We start from the raw sequence: 19,733 nt of genomic DNA, 5'->3' as shown, positions 1-19,733 counted from the left end.
AGTGATATATGTTAACAATATAGGTTAGAATAAAACTGAACTTACTATTATATTTTTGTTGCAGGACAAAGGCTTGCAATTCCAAGAGAGTACAAAGTGTGTACTTGCCTTGGTCAAAACAGGGTTCGATGCACATGTTCCACTGGTTATACTGGTACACCATGCAGAGGTAATAATGTAAATATACATGTATTTAATTTGACATTACCTGAATTTTGTTTGATATGTAATATTTGAATGCATGTGTTAAACAGATAGTTAAGCTGTTGTGTGAAGTTTATATTGTATTCAGATATAAATGAATGTTTGAGTAATCCCTGTGACGAAAATGCTTCATGCACCAACACAAGAGGAAGCTTCAGATGTGAATGCGATGCCGGCTACAACGGAAATGGCTTTGATTGCTCAGGTACTTATTCTTAAAAGTGCCGAATTCCTGTAAATTTTAGTCGTGTGAATTTTTTAATGATTCTAATGACATTTAATTTATCGCAAATTTAAACAGTTATTTTTTTGGAAACGATTATATTGACAAAATTCTGTATTGAAAAATGACTTTCCCTTTCATAAAACAACATAACATAATTTTTATTTACCTCTTCCAAAACGATAGCTATAATAATGTTATTTAAGGAAAAAAGACAAGGGAATTAACATCAAAACAACAAACAACAAATACTGTATAGATAAAAAAAGAATGTCAATTAACGTGGCTGTTGCACCCTTCTGGGATAATATGCTAACTCATGTTTTACCAACGAAACCTATTTTCAGCATCTGCACGTTGCGCACCAGAAGCAATACTGCACGGTTCTTACTACCCACGTAGTAGCAACCCAAGGTCTGTAGGATCCTCCATTAGATATTCTTGTTTCCGAGGCTACGAAATTATCGGGCAAGCAGTTTTAACATGTGAGGAAGGAGGAGACTGGTCTCATGATTTCCCAACTTGTGCTGGTAAGTTTTATTATATTAGTTTACGCAAAAGTACTTCATTATGCTATGTACAGTAAAATATGAAAAAGTATATTTTACTGTACATGTATATAAACAGAGACAAAATCGTGATATAGGTTTACATTGTGTTCTGTTTCTGCCACACCATGTAGTAATAAAGATATAAATTTTTCCTTTTTAAAACTAAGAGGTTACTGGTTCAAAGTTCCTTGGGCAAGAAGGCACTTAGCGACAACTGCCCAAACCCAGTGATCACTTTTTAGTTGTCCAAATTGTCAGCCATACATAAAAAGTAAAAATCCAAAACAATTAATCACCCACAAAGTTACATACATGGTAACTCGAAAGCGGGCATGAGGTGTATGTTACAGCACATCAATTTTATAACGACTGTTGCTGCCCTCTTTGGCAAGGTAACTAAGTTACATTCCTATTCTAGATGTTGATGAATGCGGGGGTACTGAACAACGTTGTAATGAACATGCCACATGCATCAATTTACCTGGAAGATACACATGCACATGTAATGAAGGTTATACTGGAAGTGGAACAACCTGCACTGGTAACTTTCCAGTTTTACCTAAATCTTTTTTGTGATTTGTTATAATCAACTTACAAACTTTTGTATGGTTAGATTGTTGTTTGGTTTTATTTATAGGTGATAAAATATACTTGACCATATTTCTCTTGTTTTTAAATCTATTGCAGTGTGTTACATAAAAGAAGCTTCTTTTAATTTAAAACGTTTTTATTGAAATCTGAAAAAAATGGCATGCAATTTAATAAAATGACATAACAACAAAAACAGTTATTTTACATACTTTATAATCCTTCTTATTTTACAGCAAACAAATGTCCAGTTATAATTCCCCCAAGACACGGCACAGTTAATCCACACACAACAGGTCGCCACATTGTCACTACAGTGTTACAATTCGAGTGTAATACTGGTTACACCTTGTCTGGAGCATCTAGCATCGAGTGTCTTTCAAATGGAAGATGGTCAGATGATGTACCTACTTGCTCCGGTAAGCTTGTATAAATTTAATGTGTTTTATTCATAGCTTGTTGTTTGAAGTTAATTTCATATCTTTTGGGTAATTTAGACTAATATGATTTAAAATTTAAAAGGTCATGAATTAGTTTTATTAAATGCCTTTTAATATTACTGTTTAAATTATATAGATTTAATAAATGCTCAAAATTATTAATGTTTAAATTGTATTGATATTTGATTTGTGCATTTGGTAAATGTTCAAATAAGAATTTATATACAGATGTAAACGAGTGTGACACCAACCCCTGCCATCCAAATGCTAACTGCCGAAACACACCTGGTAGTTATCGCTGCACATGTGGATCCAGCTACACCGGAGATGGTCATACCTGCACTGGTAAAGATACTGTATTTTGACATTCTTTTAAACCTTAATTTTTAGTGTTTAATTAATTTTTATAAAATATTTATAAATATTTTAAATTAAAAAAAAAATTTTTTTAGTTATTTTTGTGAATCACAATTTTGAAATTATACACTGTCAATAAAACAACTTTGTCCAGGCATCACATGCACAAAGCAGCGCATTCCTCGCCATGCAACAGCTCTACCTTCTGATGTGGATGAATTCTCAGTTGGTGGTCGCGTTACTTATCGCTGTGATGATGGATATGAGTTGGTTGGAGAGGTTGAAGTTATTTGTGAATCATCTGGTTCTTGGTCAAGTTCTCCTCCCCGTTGTGTTGGTAGGGAACAGTGAGACATAAGTTTATAAAAATGGAATAAGGATTGATCACAGTTTTAATAAATGCAAAAATCGAAATAAAATGTGTATATACATGTATAGAAGGCAAGATTTTTTTCTCTGGTACTTTTACTTTTGTCTAGATATTTAAATAAAATAAAGCATAAATCTTTATAATTTAATATTACATTACTTGTTGCATGGGTTCAGGTGTAATGTGTTTTGCTTTCTTAGACATCAATGAATGTACTGTGAATGCTGGTTGTCATCCTGAAGCAACTTGTACAAACACTGCTGGAAGTTTCTACTGTTCCTGCAACGAAGAATACACTGGTGATGGAATCAACTGCACATGTAATTTAATTTTATATTCTGCATAATTTTAAAGTTTTTGAAGGGAATTTATTAGTGTGGCATAGGAGCTGTGTTATGATTTTTTCCACCATATGAGGATAATGAGTGTTTAACTAGCCATTCTCACTATACCAAGCTGTATGTGACATTTTATTATGATTTTCAGTGATTTCATGCCAAGAGCTTGTGGCTCCTGCCAACGGTGCTATGATTCCTGCTGTTGCAACACAGAATGTTGTTGGTTCAGTAGTAAGGTTCTCATGTAATACTGGTTATATGGTTGAAGGCAGTGAAAGTACTGTTTGTTTGTCAAATGGTCAGTGGTCTGCTGATCCACCAACATGTAAAGGTAGGTATTACCCATAGTATGAAAGATAAAAAGATTGGTTTTAATCCATGTAAAACAGCTCTAAATATTTTTACAAATAGGAGGAAGACTGATTTGTGTTCTTCACATACTTTTTTACACATAATAGCAGAACTAATTTACAAAAAGCAACTAGTTTCATTCTGTAACTTAAGTTAGTTTTGTGATACCTAATAATTACTTTAAGGTCTTTTAAAAGTTTTATGGAAAATCTGTCCATGTTTTGATAAAGCCGTTTGTTTTTAGATGTTGATGAATGCAGTGATAACAATCCTTGTCACGAACATGCCAACTGTCACAACTCCGTTGGTAATGTACAATGTACATGTAAACAAGGTTACCAGGGAGATGGAACTTTCTGTCTACGTATGTTGCAATCTTTTATTTCTATGTAACAAATTAAGATGTTTTATATTTGTATTAAGTGTAAATCAAGAAAAATAAAAACTGTATGTATGACTGAAATTGTAGGTCTTTATTAAACCTGAAGTTTGCAAGGTTGTCAAACAAATTAGTAATGAACAAACTCTGAACTAATTTTAAAGTTTTTGATCGTACTTAGTCATAGGGCCTTTTAATGTGGATTATAAACAAATTATTTTTTTTCAATTTCGTTGCAGAAATCACATGTCCGTTCCCGGGCACCATTCCAAATGGCAACATCACACTTGGCCAGCGTGATGAATACCTACCAGGAAATGAGTTGGTGTATTCATGTAACAATGGCTACACACTCACAACCAGGCATAACAGGCTTATATGTGAAGCAACTGGTGATTGGTCTCATACCTTACCAACTTGTGCAGGTTAGACATTTTTGTTTACTTTAGATTTTAAAATTAGAATAGAAAGCTTTAAAATTTAGCACAATGCCTTAAAATCTGAATATAATCTATATTGGTTGTTTTAAACAGTACTTGGTACTTTATATGTTTTACCATTATAGCGAAGATCATGTTAATAAAAAACGTAAAGAGGGTCGACAGCAAAAAAATTACTGAAGCATTTACACAAAACTTGTGCCTGTTTTACAGATGTTGATGAATGTTCTGAATCATTGAATCCTTGCCATGCTGATGCCGACTGTGATAATTTTGATGGTGGATATACTTGCAACTGCCATGAAGGGTTCAGTGGAGATGGAATTACCTGTCAAGGTGTGCTTAATGTTTAATTTTGCTCTTTACACTTTTCAAATTAGAAATTTCGTAATTTATTAGAAAAACCTGTTAAAAAATTTGAAATTTTGGTATTTATTACAAAAACCTGTTAATAGTACTGAACCAACAACATTCTGTGTTGAAATTAATGTAGTTATAAAAAGTTTTTTTTTTTTAATTTGTTGCAGAAATTGTTTGTGGTTCTTTGGACACTCCCGAAAATGGTCAACTGTCATTGATTAGAAATACTTACTCAGTAGGCACAGTTGTAACATTGACTTGTGATGAAGGTTATGAAGCTAATGGTGCATCTAGCACTGTATGTTTATCTGGTGGTCAATGGTCCGACTCAACTCTGACCTGCTCAGGTAAATTAACTGTTTGTTTGCCTTTTTAAATAAATGGTATTTTAAACCCATATGCAGCCAATTGACAATATTGCATAACTGTCCACGTGTAAATGTTAAAATAGTTATTATTTTATTTTAATAAAATGTGTCACTTGCTCTGTTAGAAATTTTGCTGAGTCCGGCGCTGTGGTGTAGTGGTTAGCGCGCCTGCCTGTAACCCAGAGGTAATGGGTACAAGGCTCGACGCTGCTACCATTGTGGGCGTATGTGTCCTTGGGCAAGACACTTAACGGCAATTGCTCCAACCCAGTGGTCACTAATGGGCTGTCTAAATTATCAGCCATACATAAAAAAATAAAAAAAACAAAAAAAAATAATTACTTACAAAGTAACATACATGGTAACTCATAAGCTGGCACGAGGTGTTAAACCCGTGTGATAACGACTGTCGTTTTCCGGCCACACGAGGATAAAGTAAGTTACATTCATTCATTCATTCATTGTTTTACTCTACAGATAAAAATGAGTGTGAAACTGGTAGCAGCAGATGTGACAGTCACGCTACATGTATTAACACTGATGGAAGTTACAACTGCTCATGTCAGGATGGTTACTATGGCGATGGTATTTTCTGTGAATGTAAGTAATAGTTATGTAAAGTGCGCCAAAATCGTTAAACCTATATTTTGCTTAAAAGTTATGATTTTGATGCTCATATATTAGGGGGAATCTGCTGGATGTTTATGTAAATTATATCAAAATAATTGATGAAAACAAATTAGAATATGATTTGCCTAACAAGTTTAAAGTATCGCGTGCTAAATTTCATGTTAATGTACAAGTTATAGCAACATATTCTATATTTATTTATTCTTGGCAGTGATTACATGCTTTGATCCTGTGGTGTCTGAATTTGGATCAAGCTTTCCTAGTTCTACTCAGTGGCTACTTAACTCTGCAATTACATTTCGATGCAATGCTGGTTATACTCTTGTTGGTGCATCTAGTGCTGTTTGTACAGGGAGAGGCATATGGAGCAATAATCCACCAGCATGTGAAGGTTCGTCAAACTAACAATGGCAAAACAGCAGTGCCATGATAATGTGTTTTTGCTTGTTTTCTTTTGGTTTAAACATTTACTGGAGAATAAGGGTTCAAAGCTTGGTATATTTGTCTTTTGGCAAGACACTTAACAAATTGTCATTCATACATACAAAAAATCCTCAAAACATATTCCCCACAAAGTAACATATGTGGAAATGCATTTAAAATCTGCAGACAATTGAGATTTTGGTCAGGTGCTGTGTTATTTTAAAAATAAAATGATTTATCTTGGTCTTAAAAGCATTTAAATTTATCCATGTTTTGTTGTTTAGACATCAATGAGTGCCAGGATGCCGTCTTGAATACTTGTGATTTGAACGCTGAGTGTGACAATACAGAAGGTAGTTTCACATGTACCTGTAATGCCCAATATTCTGGAGATGGAAGAAACTGTCAACGTAAGTGAAAATAAAGCAAATAAAAATACTTCTGCAAACTATATGGCAGGTTGTATCTTTTTAATGAAAGAAATATTATACACTATCTAGTTTCCAAGAAAAGAATTTCTAGTATTCCTGAAGAAGTAACAAATATGATATTAAAAAAGCATGTCTTTTCTACCTGATGGAATATAAATAACCTATAATAGAATTCTTTTAACCTGTTTTGCAGAAATTCTATGCCCAGCATTGTCCAGCAGCATTGAGAATGGCATTCGCTCACCAAGTGAACAACTTGACTGGATTGTTGATTCCCGTGTTAACTACAGATGTAACACTGGTTACATGTTATCTGGTAACAGACAACTTACATGTACCGGGTCTGGCTCTTGGAATGTAGATGAACCTACATGTGTGGGTAAGTGCACAGTGTAGTGAGACACCGTAAAAGTCGAAGATATATATAAGTCTTAGATTGCCTTGTTTTGCGTAGCACGTCTAGTGAAAAAAAGAGAGTTTTAACAATCTTTTTATAATAAGTAGCTCATAAAATTGTTTCTTATTTTATATTTGTGGCAATTTTACTTTTGTTTTCTAAAAAATAATCATCATTGCATTTCTTTGTAAAACTCTTCTTTACATAATGGAATAAAAATACCAGTAATCATAGGCAGAAGTTTCAATTATAAAACTCTTCCAAAACGTTGTCACCAAGAATGTGTATGTTTATTTTAACATTCTGATCAATTGATCTGTCTTGGCAGATATGGATGAATGTTCAATGGGTGCACCATGCCATGCGTCAGCCACATGCACAAATACAGTTGGAAGTTTCAGCTGTGAGTGTGAGGCAGGATATACAGGAAATGGAGAACAGTGTACAGGTATGTTTTATATGCCATCTTTTAAACCTCTCCAGCATTATTTGAAGCTAAATCCAACATTTTAGTCTTGCAAATGAGAAACACTAAGAATAAACTCGTAAAGATAGTTTTTACCTTTTGAAATAATTTTTAAATAAAGTTACGTATTCTTTATTTTGTTGATATTCTATACCCAAAAATAATAACTAATTCCAATTTATAGTTGAGTCCTGTTCTCCACCAATGGGATCTGACCTTATGACTTTCGACCCCTCTAATCTACCCAACTACCCGATTAACACCATAGTAACCTACTCATGTGTGACTGGTTATGAGATAGAAGGCAATAATCCACTGAGTTGTGATGAGGGAGGTCTATGGTCGGATGATGAACCCACTTGTGTTGGTATGTTAATAGATTTGTAATAAAAATGTATAGCTTCGAAAAACTATTTAAAGTTGTTTGAACTGTTTCGAAGTTGCCATAAAGTAGTTATGGTAAAACTAAGATCTTCTTGGTATACAACATAACTTAGATCAAGTTTTGTAAAAAGAGTGTAGGGTTTTGAAATATAAGCGAGAGTCAGTATTAATTTAGTAACTCTCTCGAGATAAATGTTTGCAAAACTTAATAAATAACACAGTTGTTTTGTGTAGTTCTTGCCTTTAGTTTCCCTTTTTAAAACAAATTCACCAGTTTAAAATAACATAATTCTATTATGAATTCTTTATTGTAGATATTGATGAGTGTGACCCAACATCAGAACCAGTGTGTGACGAAAATGCATCGTGCAGCAATTCGGTTGGGAGTTACATGTGCATGTGTAATGATGGATACATTGGCGATGGACAATCTTGCAATCGTGAGTTTCTAAATTAACAAGAAAATGTTGTGAATGAATCAAGAACTAGGAGCCTAAAGTTTTGAGCATCATCAAACTTATAGTATGGTATCCTCTGGTTAGAAAACAGTGCTGTGCAGAGTACAACCACTGAAACACAATATTCTATCTTTATTTAAAACTGTAATTTTACGACTTTGATTGAGACGAAATATTAAATATATCCTGGTTAATTTCTATTTAAGAAAAAAATATTTTGCTTTTATTTATGTTAAAGGTATTTTATTTTATACAAGTTTAAGTTATTTTAGGAAGGTGCAAAAAATCATCTTCATACTAAATCTTTCTAGAAATCACATGCCCTCATCTCGATGACCCAGCCAATGGTTCATTGGAACCTCCACTAACAGAAAATCCTTCTGTGTTTGGGGATACTGTGAATGTAGAATGTGAACCAGGATATAGTAGCTCTGGAAATACGGAGCGAGAATGTCAGCGCAGCGGACAATGGTCTGGTGTGCCATTCATTTGCAATGGTAAGAACTTGTCTTTTTTGTTCAGAGTTGATTATCTGGTCTGCAATGTATTTTTGCATATTATGTGCTAGTTTTGCCATAAATTAATTGTTTCAATATATTTATTTATAAACTTTTTTTTTTATGTTTACATTCTCCGCAATGAGAAAGTATCTGTGACCGCATATGGGTAAAGAATTTAATATTGTGCCTAAAATCAAACTTCAGCACTATACTTTGGATTTCTGGATGTTTTTTTAAATTTACTAGACTTGGTAAAGCCTTACTTTTTTAATGTAGATATAAACGAGTGTGTTGAGGGTACAGACAACTGTGATATAAACGCAAGATGTTCTAATAATGAAGGAAGTTACACTTGCACCTGCAACAATGGTTACCGTCAGGTTGGAGAAGATTGTGAGCGTAAGTATTAAAACTTTGAAGCTAAACACAATTACTTTTATTCTATTTATAAAAGATATATTTAATTTTTATGTTACTATAGCTTTAATCTTACTCTTCAAATTAGGCTACTATTGAAAAATTGATATTTTATTAAACATGATATAACTAAAGGTAAAAAATCTCAATTATAGTTTTAAATTTGACAATTTCAATCTTTAGTAATTGTGTGTCCAACACCACCTGTGCCTGACAATGCTTTGTTGGTTTCTTCTTCAAGAAGTCAATGGTTGTTAAACAGTGTAGCAAGATACAGATGCAGTACAGGTTATACCATGATTGGAGGTCCTACTTCCACTTGTCAGGAATCTGGCGACTGGTCGGAACAACCAACATGTGTTGGTAAGTGCACAAGAGTTTAGTGTGAAAAAAAGATAAACATTTAAAAATGAAGTATTTAAAACTGAAAAACATTTTTTTACCCACGAGCTATTGGTAACATCTTTAAGTTTACTGTTCTAACATTTATAAGCAGTACTGTCCCCATAGCTGTATAAATAATTCTTGTTAAGTGAACTTTTTACATTGCTACAATATTATATTACTGAATAGTGAAGAAACCTGTCTGTAGCATTGACTAATATTATTTTTTAAAAGCGATTGCAACTTTTTCTTTAGATATCAATGAATGTGATTTGAGCTTAGTTCGAAGACCATGTGACCCTAGTGCTCTGTGTGAAAATACAGAAGGTTCTTACACTTGTCAGTGTAATGAAGGATACAGGGGAAATGGAGTTGTTTGTGAATGTACGTCTATCATTTGTTTGTTGTGTTTTTATTATAAATTAGTAAATTCCTGTTAAAGGTGGATTGAGCTAGATGTAATGATGTTGGAATAGAATAGAAACATAAAATAGGTTTATCAGAAGCTGTATTAGCTATGGCGTTGCTTCAGCTTTTCATGTATGTTTATATATACTGTACTAGGATGCAAACATTGACAGTTTTTCAATTGAATCAATTGATTATCGTTATCGCAAATTTCCTTTTTATTTTTCATTTTTTTTTGTACTTTAATTAATTTTTATAATTATTCTTCCACATCAAATAATTTATGTTTAAATTGTGACGAAAATTGATTTTCAGTGATTATTTGCTCTACACCATCCCAACCTGCCAATGGAAATTTGATATCTGACACACCTGCCCCATACCTGCTTGCAAGTTCTGTTGAATATACTTGCAACACAGGATTCTCCTTACATGGTTCCGCTTCAGCGACTTGTATGGAGACGGGAGTTTGGTCTACACCAGAACCAACTTGTAGAGGTAAAATTTCAATACATACGTTGTTACTCGTAAGCTGGCACTAGGTGTATGAAACAGAACGGCCATGTTGTTATGACTGTTGTTTGTTGTTTTGCATCCACACGAGGATAAAGCAAGTTACATTCATTTATTCATTGTAATCTGTTCTGTTGTTTATTAGTTTATTATATTTAACCAGACATCAACGAGTGCTTGGACCCCTCAATCTCAAGATGTGACGACAATGCTTCATGCACAAATAGGTTTGGAAGTTACACATGTACATGTAACAATGCTTACTCTGGAGATGGCTTCTCATGCACACGTACGTTTATTTCATTTTATCGCAGTTCTACATTTTAAAAGATAACTAAAAAGCATGATTTCTGATTCAATACAGTTAGTTCAAACTTCATTTCTACAGCGTTAATTTTAATGCAGGTACTGAGTGTGGACAAGTAACAGCACCTATAAATGGTGCAATTGATTCACAAAGCCAAGAGAACTGGTATGCTGGTCAAAGTGTTCAATACTCTTGCAACAGTGGTTATGCCATGTTTGGTAGTGAAATGGCCGTGTGTCAAGCAAATGGAGAATGGTCATCAGATGAACCAACTTGCTCAGGTATGCACATGCCTAAAAATGTTCAAACCCATTAAGTTTAATAACCATAAAAAACAATCTGCTCAAATGTGTCAGTGCTCATAAGCATTTTTTAACGTCAACATAGTGTAGTGAATCACTAAATGAACTTTTTTAATTTATTCATATGTCCTAAAAACCACATTCTGCCTAAGTTTGTTTTTAATATAAGTAGTTGCTGGCTTCAGCATAGTGTAGTGTAATCACTGAATGAAATGTTTAACATTTTTAATGTAAAATAAAATTTTTGAAAATTAAAATAAAAATGTAAACTGTTGTTGTGGATTGCAGATATTAATGAATGCAATAACTTGTTTGGAAGTCCCTGCCATAGAAACGCCGAGTGCACAAATACAGAAGGGAGTTATGAATGTACTTGTGAAGAAAACTACACTGGTTCTGGCACGAACTGTAGACGTAAGTATAGTCTACTATTTTATTGTTTTTTTTTGGTATTAGATTTGTATGCACTGTTAGGTAACCCAAATTTTGAGTTTTGGTCACTAAATTCAAATATAAATGTATAAAATAAATGTATGTATGTGTATACTTTTGTCTAGTGTTTGAATTGTATGCAGTGTTTATTAACCAATTTTTAAGCTTTAGTCACTAAATTCAAATATAAAATTATAAAATACATGCTTTGTTTTTACTGTAGCAATACTGTGCAATCGTCCAGACCAAGTTGTAAATGGAGGATACACATTAACCACATCGACAACTATTCGAGTCGGTACCCGAGTTGTTTATCATTGTGATAATGGTTACAGTGCAGTAGGTGAACGTGTTGCACAATGTAATAGCGAAGGAGAATGGTCAAGTATCCCACCAACATGTGAAGGTAAGATGATCACTAAAACATTTCGTTTTTAAATTTACCAAAAATATCAAAACCATGAAACTAAAATTCTTTAGTGACTTTGTTTTAAGTTTATTAAAAAAAACGTGATTTTTTATTAAGTTCATTACAAAATTTAAGCTGCATTAGATTTTGGTATATCATAGATTCTTATATCAATTTTTTTCCTTTCAGACATTAACGAGTGTCAAGACGACATCGACAATTGTGATGAGTTTGCGTCATGTACAAACACAGAGGGAAGTTTTACTTGCGAATGTAATGTTGGGTTCACTGGCTCCGGAGAATCTTGTACAGGTATTTTACAACTTTGTTCTTTTTCTCTATTTTCTTTTCAATATGACTTAACTCATTACTACTAAATTTTTATGACCTCAAATGCTTTTTCTGAATATTTTTAAAAAATTATTTACTTGATAGTTAAAGTATAATAATTAATGACATTTTACCTTGAGTTATATTTTTAATTTGAATATCAGAACCAAAAACCTTATCATTTTACTTTATCTAAACTTACCCCCTGTTTATTATTTACAGTGATTGAGTGCCCACACCCCCGGCGTCCATTCAACGGCTTCATCTTCCCAGTAGTTGCCCCACAAGATAAATGGGTGTCCAACGATTATGTAATCTACTCGTGCAGGGATGGATTCTCACTGAGTGGGTCAGAAAATGCAACATGTCAACCTGACGGTGCTTGGACTAATGGAAACCGGCCTCCAACCTGCTCAGGTATTTATATTTAAAGCTTTACAAGTTGTATTGCATCAAAACGTTTGCAATGTAAGTGTGAGATATTATTATGCAACTTATATACACTGTTCTTAGATATGCTTTAATTAAGTTAAAAATTCAAATTTTAAAACTAAATTTGGTAAAGTTCCACATTTAAAGTTAAATTTTATATTTTTTGCGAATTATTTTCAGATATTAACGAGTGTGAAGAGCAACCGTGTGATCCAAATGCTTCATGCAGAAATCAAATTGGAAGTTACACTTGTACATGTAATGAAGGATACTCAGGCTCCGGATCTACCTGTACAGGTTAGATTTAATCTAAAAAAAAACAAATAAGTTCAAATTTGTTGGTTATATCTTAATATGGATGATTTTTTTGCAGAAATTTTATGTCCGGCACTGAACAACCCAGCATCTGGCAGCGTTACCATAACTTCTCGTAATGTACAAGGTGTTGCAAATTACGAGTGTAATACCGGTTATCGTTTGGATGGCCCTCAAGTTATCACATGCTTTTCAAATGGAAGATGGTCCAGTGAACCTCCTGCATGTGTTGGTAAGAATTTTTTACAGAGTTTAGGTAAAAAATATCTGATTTTAAATAAACCACAGCTGTTTTGAGTCTCAAGTTTTTAAAACATCATTTGAAAAAGATTTGAAAATGTATGCTTCAACCTATTATAAATATACATGTCATTTAACTCAATGGTTTTTAGTTTTATCAGTGGGATGAATGGTAATGCCGAATTCTACATTTTACCTTTCAATTTAAAGTTTTATATGTTATACTTTTTGTTGTGTATCTGTTTTCAAATGATATTATCACATTGTAGATGAGAACGAGTGCATCACTGGAGCCCGATGCGACATTCATGCAACTTGTTCCAATACTATTGGAAGTTACACATGCCAATGTCATCAAGATTATACTGGAACTGGAGAAGTTTGCACAAGTACGTTCAAGCTCTATATCTATCAAGATACAACTAGTGAAACTGTGGAAAACAGACTCATATGAATTTTTTGATTCAAATAAGTTAGTGCCATTAAAAACCTTTTATTTCTTGTTTGTATTCAGAAATAACGTGTGCTGAACTCCCTTCACTGGATAATGGAAGTTTGCAGCCAGAACTTCAACGACGATATGATGTAAACTCAGATGTAAGATACAGATGTGATACTGGTTACCAACTTACTGGAAGTCAAATTATTCAATGCACTTCTGATGGTTTATGGTCAGAACAACCACCAACTTGTGAAGGTACAGGCAATAATGTTATTTTGGGATTGGACATGTTTCTAATATTCATAGGCAGTTTATTTAAAAAAGTTACCTAACCTCTTAAATTTATGTATATAAAAAATGGTCCCTATGTTAAATTAGTTCCGCATTTAAAATTTGACCATGTGTGTTTTACTGTTTACTTATATTTCTATGTTTTTCATTTTACCTGTGTTTATAATATGGTTATATTTTATAAATGCTGTGCGAAAAACTTCAGATGTTGATGAATGTTCTTCACGAATAAGACCATGCGATTCAAACGCAAGATGTGAAAATTCAGTTGGAAGTTTCACTTGCACTTGTAACAGCGGTTACACTGGAACTGGCTTTGTATGTGAAGGTGAGAATTCCAATAATTTACCAATATGTTATGTAATTCATTACAATGTGTTTGTAGTAGCTCAGTTTATAAAAAGTTTCAAATCTAACAGTCTTCTTTATATGCTTGTTATATAACAAAAATGCAACTTCCAAGTCAAAATAATCACCCACAAAGTTACATACATGATCATTTGTAAACAGGAACGAGGTGCATTAAACTGAACACATGTGTTATAAAGTCCGTCCTCACCTGCAACGCAAGGGTAAATGGATTAAATTCATTATGATTGTCTTTTTCCCCAGAACTGCGTTGCCGAGATCCACTTACAATCAACCATGGCTCTTTCACCTCACAAGCCACCTATGCTGTGGGCAGCAGGGTTCAATTCACGTGCGACCATGGTTATGAAATGCAAGGGGATCAAGTCATGGTTTGTAATGCTGATGGTGAATGGAACACTCCGGAACCTACATGCACAGGTTTGAAAGCTTAGAATGTTTTTTTACAGATTGTGAGATTTAAAATATGTTTTTAAGTGTAAGCATGATTTAAAAACCGATATTTTGTCGCCTTTTACTCTATTTTGTTATGAATATTTTTCAATTCTGCTATCGTAAGCGAAAAGAGAAACAAAGTTATTGTTTATATTGTTTTATAAGTTTAGTCACACTTTTAACACATGCTAAAATTTTTTTGTAGGCAGGGAAATAAATGTGTTTAACAAATATATAATCATATAAATCAAATATATAACCATATCAAAGCAGAAATGAAATTTCTTTGCAGATATTAATGAGTGTTCTGCTACTGGCTCTGGACCTTGTGACACTAATGCTTTTTGTGAAAACACAATGAGCTCATTTACTTGCACATGTAATGACAAATATACTGGGGATGGGTTCTCATGCACACGTGAGTAAAAATATTATAACTAAAATTTATAACTAAAAGCCCAACTTGGTTAATTGTTTTATAGATTGGATATTTTTAAAACCTAATAATTTTTTTAATGATTGAAAATGTGTACAGACAATGAGAGTATTATAACCCATTTATAGAAATTGTATGTATTAAAAATTTGTGTTTATTTCATTGTAAAATGTTCATAACTGAAGCTTTTTTTGCAGAGATAACATGCACACCAAAATCTACAACTGGAGTTGTAATCTTTGTGCAACCACAAAGTGTCTATCTGGTTGACCAAGTTGCCACTTATGCTTGCCCCTCCGGCTACACCATGGTTGGATCCAGGCAACTCACTTGTCTCGAAACTGGATTTTTCTCCGACAACCCGCCTACCTGCACAGGTAGAAAATAAATAAATGATGACAGGCCAGCGTATTCTAAAGTTAGGTGTTCGTTACTTTACAATAGCTGGTATACAGCAATCCTGCCTAAAAACTTGTTTTATTATTTTTTGGAGGATAAAAAAATTTATATGTAGTTGTTATCCTTGTTGTAACTCTTAGTAATGCTCAATTAGGTTTACATTAAAAGATAAAACAGTTTAATTATTTGATGATATATGTCTGATTGAGCTTAATCTTAACAAAATTTACAATGTAGATGTAAACGAATGTCGAGAAAGTCCATGTGACGAAAATGCAGCTTGTACTAATATTCGTGGTACATTTTCATGCACCTGTAACACTGGCTACTCTGGTGATGGAACTACTTGTCAACGTAAGTTTTCATAAGTTGCAATGATGGTTTTACTTCAATATCATGAATATTTTAAAAGGTGAAGCTCTGGTGTCACTTTAGCAAAAATTTCACTTTTAAAAGATTATTTCAGACAAATGTGTAAAAAATGTGTTTTGTTTTACTTGTAGGAATTTCTTGTAGTGACCCAGTGTCACCCAGCAATGGTTTAATCAGCAATCCAAGGCCAACTTATTACTATGGCAACACTGTCTTCTTCACTTGTCACCTTGGTTACGAGAGAATTGGTTCTCGAAGTATTCTTTGTACAGTTGATGGAATTTGGTCAGAGCCTGAACCAACCTGCGAAGGTAAAGCAATTATTTGAATTTAGTAAAAAGTTGTTAGTTACGTTAATGACATAAATTTTGTAACACACATATAAATTATGTTAGCTAGTGTGTACCACTTTTAATAGTTTTAAAAAATGACCTTTTCCCTTTATTTGAGAATACATGTTTTTTCATTTATAATGTATTGTAGTATATTTACCTGAAGAAATCTTCATTTTTATTTACAGACAAGAACGAATGCGACCCTACCCTACCAAGTCCATGCCACAGTCAAGCCACTTGTTCCAATACACAAGGCGGTTATACTTGCTCCTGTAATGATGGATACAGTGGTGATGGTCACTTATGCACAGGTAAATTTATCCGAGAAAAAATGACTCATCGCTATATTCAGACTTTTTGTTTAAAACATTTCTAAATCTTTGCTACCCTAATCGAAGCCACAAATAAAGGTATTATTATATTATTACCTAAAACTCATCACAACTCAATGGTAAAATAAACAAACATTTTTTCTAAACACCATTTTGTAGTACAATATAGTCAAATGCCTCAAAACATTTTTTATATTTACTTTAATTTTTTATATTCCACCACAGAAATAACATGCCGAGCATTGACCCCAATCCTGAATGGTCAATTCACCCCAAGACTTCCTCCATACCGACTTAACGATGTTGTCACCCATACGTGTAATGATGGTTACCAAATACAAGGCAGTTCAACAATAACTTGCCAATCAAATGGTGCATGGTTACCTGCCAGACCACGTTGTGTTGGTAAGTGTAAGATTGCTTGTTTTTATTAAAATTTTAATTTTTTTTATTAAAATAGGAAAAGAATAAAAAGACTTTATAAAAAAGAATTTTAAAAAAATAGGAAAGAATAAGTAGACTAAATGTTTATATGCTTTCAAACCTTAAGTATCATCTCCTCTAATGTTATTTTTATTGTTTTAAGTTACTGGGAGGTATGAGACTCTCTTTTTTACAATTTTATACGATCTATTTAGTTATTTTAACCATTTGATACAATTTTTCTATTTTAACTCGTAATAAAATTATTTTTCTTCTTTTTTAGACATAAATGAATGCCAAGACCCTACCACGTGTGATGAAAATGCAAGGTGCACAAATATAAGAGGTGGCTTTGAATGTTCATGTAATGAAGGGTACAGAGGAAATGGATTGACCTGTGAATGTAAGTAACTTTATTATTAAGCTAGGAAAATACTTCTTTTTAACAGCTTGTAAAGATTAAACCTAAGAGGTGGAAGCATACGACTGTTTAATTTGTTAACTTGTAATATCTTTAGAGATTTAAATTATATAAAAATTTAAATGGTTAGACCAATTAAATTGGGACATCAAAGAACCTAATTAGTTTAGCATAGCTACCACCAAATAACAGATTTTTTCTAACTGTTCTTCTTTTGGACATTTTGAAATATTTACATGTGTTTGATTATATTTTCTTTAACATATTAATATAACATTTTCAAACATATCTTAATACAGTGATAACTTGTGATGATCTGGTTGCTCCAACTCACGGTTCCCTGTCATCTCGAAATTCCTCCCCATATGTGATAAGTAATGTGGTTACATTCTCTTGTGACAATGGTTATAGCCTGTCACACACCACGTCTCTTACCTGCCTCCCAAGCGGTTCTTGGTCAGTTAGAGTTCCACGATGCATTGGTAAGTTTATACTGGTATACAGTTATTTTGTTATTGAAATTGTAAAAGTTATTTTAATAGAAATGCACAAAAACACAGGGACCAAGCATTTTAAACTTTTTAATATTAACTCTCTATGAAACGTACATAATTATTGAATCGTGTACTAGTTTTTATAAAAATTTACTTTAATTCTTACAATATTCCTTTTTAGTTCAAATTCAAATATTTGAAATTAACAAACGTTTTTCTGCTTAAGATGTGAATGAATGTTTGAGGCCAAACAACTTCCCATGCTCACGAAATGCATCTTGTACAAATACTGATGGCTCATTCTCATGTTCATGCAATGACAGATACACTGGTGATGGTATAGATTGCACATGTAAGTCCAAATACTGTTTATAAATGTCATATTGTTCATATATCTATATTTGAAAAAATGTTAGAAAGAAATTTGTAACACTATGTGTATGGTATAAGAAAACCGTGCTAGAAGTAAAATGTTTCACTCTACGTATATGGTATAGGTAAAAATAGCAAATAAACTTGTAAAAGAAAGTTTCCAACCAAACTTGTAAAAAAAACGAAAAAAGTACAAATTAACTCTGTTATGAAATCAATCCTTAAAATAATGTAATTTAACTAAACTATCTTTCCAACAGTGATTGATTGTCCTGCCCCAAGAGCACCACGAAACGGAAAAATTTCTCCAACTTCTCGTACCAAGTGGTTGGTGGACCAATCTGTGCGTTACATGTGTGAGGAAGGATACGAGTTGGTTGGTACGGAGTTCGCCACGTGCATGAGAGACCGAAGATGGTCATCTCCACCTCCAACCTGCGAAGGTAGGGTTTGAAGTTGTTTTCTTGTTTATCGAGACATTTTTTGTTGTTGCATATTTATTTCTGTTGTGAACCTTGTAATAATCTTGTTAAAAACTTTGCAAATATGTGTTCTTTCTACTGAAATTACAATTTTTTTCTATTTTTATTTCAATTTTGAAAAGAGTAAACTAACTAAGGTGACAAAAAGAGTAAAACAAGTTTATAACTATACAGAAATTCAGTGTTTCTAAAACAAAATGGTTATTGTGGCTACCTTACTTCATTATAATTAAACTTCTCAATATTTTTAGATGAAAATGAGTGCTTGGCAACTGTATCGCCATGCTCTCCTGATGCAACATGTGTAAATGTACCTGGTTCCTATGAATGCAACTGTAATGAAGGATTCAGCGGAGATGGAAACTTTTGCTCACGTAAGAGTCCAAACTGGATTGCTCCAATTTTTAATAATAATTTATATTTTTTTGTTAAGAGTATTTTATAAAAACATCTGAATTTTTGCTTTCGAGGTAATTATTTTTGTCTGCTTTTGGAGAAACAATAAAAAGCAATAGAGATGAAAATTGACTATATTAACTATTCTAGCATTACATAATGGAAGTGAAAGTTAAAGGCAAAATAAATAAAAACAATAAAACTAAAATAAAATGGGTATTATGATAAGAAATGTAATGAAATTAGAATAAAATGTCTTTAAATTTCAGCTGTGAAATTGTAATAAAACGAAAATTAATATAATAAATTAAATAATAAAATTTTGTAAAATTTCAGGCGTTAAGTGTATTCGTCCTGTTCGCATTGATCACGGAACATACCGACTTTTAACTACCTCCAATATATATGTTGGTACCAACGTTGTGTACCAGTGTAATCCAGGATACAGGATGTCAGGTTCAGCAAGTGCCACTTGTTTAGGAAACGCATTGTGGTCAGAGGTTCCACCTTCATGTACAGGTAAATATGATTAATAATGTGTTTATATGAAAGTATTGTAGTAGGTATAATGCATTGCTTTTTATTAA

General features: G+C 32.9%; 1 protein-coding gene across 2 annotated transcripts in view; it reads left to right on the top strand.

Annotated features, from left to right (window-relative positions):
• Positions 1-19,733, top strand: part of LOC149740465 (uncharacterized) — a 61,068-nt gene that overhangs the window by 12,376 nt on the left and 28,959 nt on the right. Inside the window, exons 24-72 of one of the 2 annotated variants that reach the window (XM_089873053.1) lie at positions 65-169; positions 293-409; positions 775-957; positions 1,397-1,519; positions 1,803-1,985; positions 2,235-2,351; positions 2,518-2,700; positions 2,934-3,053; positions 3,220-3,402; positions 3,667-3,786; positions 4,041-4,226; positions 4,455-4,577; positions 4,769-4,948; positions 5,447-5,569; positions 5,811-5,990; positions 6,307-6,432; positions 6,647-6,832; positions 7,179-7,298; positions 7,501-7,683; positions 8,015-8,140; positions 8,470-8,655; positions 8,935-9,057; positions 9,259-9,438; positions 9,715-9,843; positions 10,183-10,365; positions 10,544-10,669; positions 10,786-10,968; positions 11,278-11,403; positions 11,645-11,827; positions 12,020-12,142; positions 12,383-12,577; positions 12,773-12,889; positions 12,966-13,139; positions 13,417-13,536; positions 13,662-13,844; positions 14,086-14,208; positions 14,493-14,669; positions 14,977-15,102; positions 15,318-15,497; positions 15,757-15,873; positions 16,023-16,202; positions 16,412-16,537; positions 16,784-16,963; positions 17,265-17,384; positions 17,702-17,884; positions 18,123-18,248; positions 18,529-18,711; positions 19,002-19,124; positions 19,483-19,665. In XM_089873053.1, coding sequence (XP_089729179.1) covers positions 65-169; positions 293-409; positions 775-957; positions 1,397-1,519; positions 1,803-1,985; positions 2,235-2,351; positions 2,518-2,700; positions 2,934-3,053; positions 3,220-3,402; positions 3,667-3,786; positions 4,041-4,226; positions 4,455-4,577; positions 4,769-4,948; positions 5,447-5,569; positions 5,811-5,990; positions 6,307-6,432; positions 6,647-6,832; positions 7,179-7,298; positions 7,501-7,683; positions 8,015-8,140; positions 8,470-8,655; positions 8,935-9,057; positions 9,259-9,438; positions 9,715-9,843; positions 10,183-10,365; positions 10,544-10,669; positions 10,786-10,968; positions 11,278-11,403; positions 11,645-11,827; positions 12,020-12,142; positions 12,383-12,577; positions 12,773-12,889; positions 12,966-13,139; positions 13,417-13,536; positions 13,662-13,844; positions 14,086-14,208; positions 14,493-14,669; positions 14,977-15,102; positions 15,318-15,497; positions 15,757-15,873; positions 16,023-16,202; positions 16,412-16,537; positions 16,784-16,963; positions 17,265-17,384; positions 17,702-17,884; positions 18,123-18,248; positions 18,529-18,711; positions 19,002-19,124; positions 19,483-19,665 — 7,425 coding nt within the window. The remainder of the gene's footprint in view (positions 1-64; positions 170-292; positions 410-774; positions 958-1,396; positions 1,520-1,802; positions 1,986-2,234; positions 2,352-2,517; positions 2,701-2,933; positions 3,054-3,219; positions 3,403-3,666; positions 3,787-4,040; positions 4,227-4,454; positions 4,578-4,768; positions 4,949-5,446; positions 5,570-5,810; positions 5,991-6,306; positions 6,433-6,646; positions 6,833-7,178; positions 7,299-7,500; positions 7,684-8,014; positions 8,141-8,469; positions 8,656-8,934; positions 9,058-9,258; positions 9,439-9,714; positions 9,844-10,182; positions 10,366-10,543; positions 10,670-10,785; positions 10,969-11,277; positions 11,404-11,644; positions 11,828-12,019; positions 12,143-12,382; positions 12,578-12,772; positions 12,890-12,965; positions 13,140-13,416; positions 13,537-13,661; positions 13,845-14,085; positions 14,209-14,492; positions 14,670-14,976; positions 15,103-15,317; positions 15,498-15,756; positions 15,874-16,022; positions 16,203-16,411; positions 16,538-16,783; positions 16,964-17,264; positions 17,385-17,701; positions 17,885-18,122; positions 18,249-18,528; positions 18,712-19,001; positions 19,125-19,482; positions 19,666-19,733) is intronic. The other variant, XM_089873054.1, reaches the window with a different exon arrangement.

Source organism: Ciona robusta, chromosome 2 (genome assembly GCF_009617815.1).
Source record: "Ciona robusta chromosome 2, ASM961781v2".
NCBI classification, from domain to species: domain Eukaryota; kingdom Metazoa; phylum Chordata; class Ascidiacea; order Phlebobranchia; family Cionidae; genus Ciona; species Ciona robusta.
Note: the sequence above shows the minus strand (reverse complement) of the source record. Positions and strands in the feature narration are given on the sequence as shown.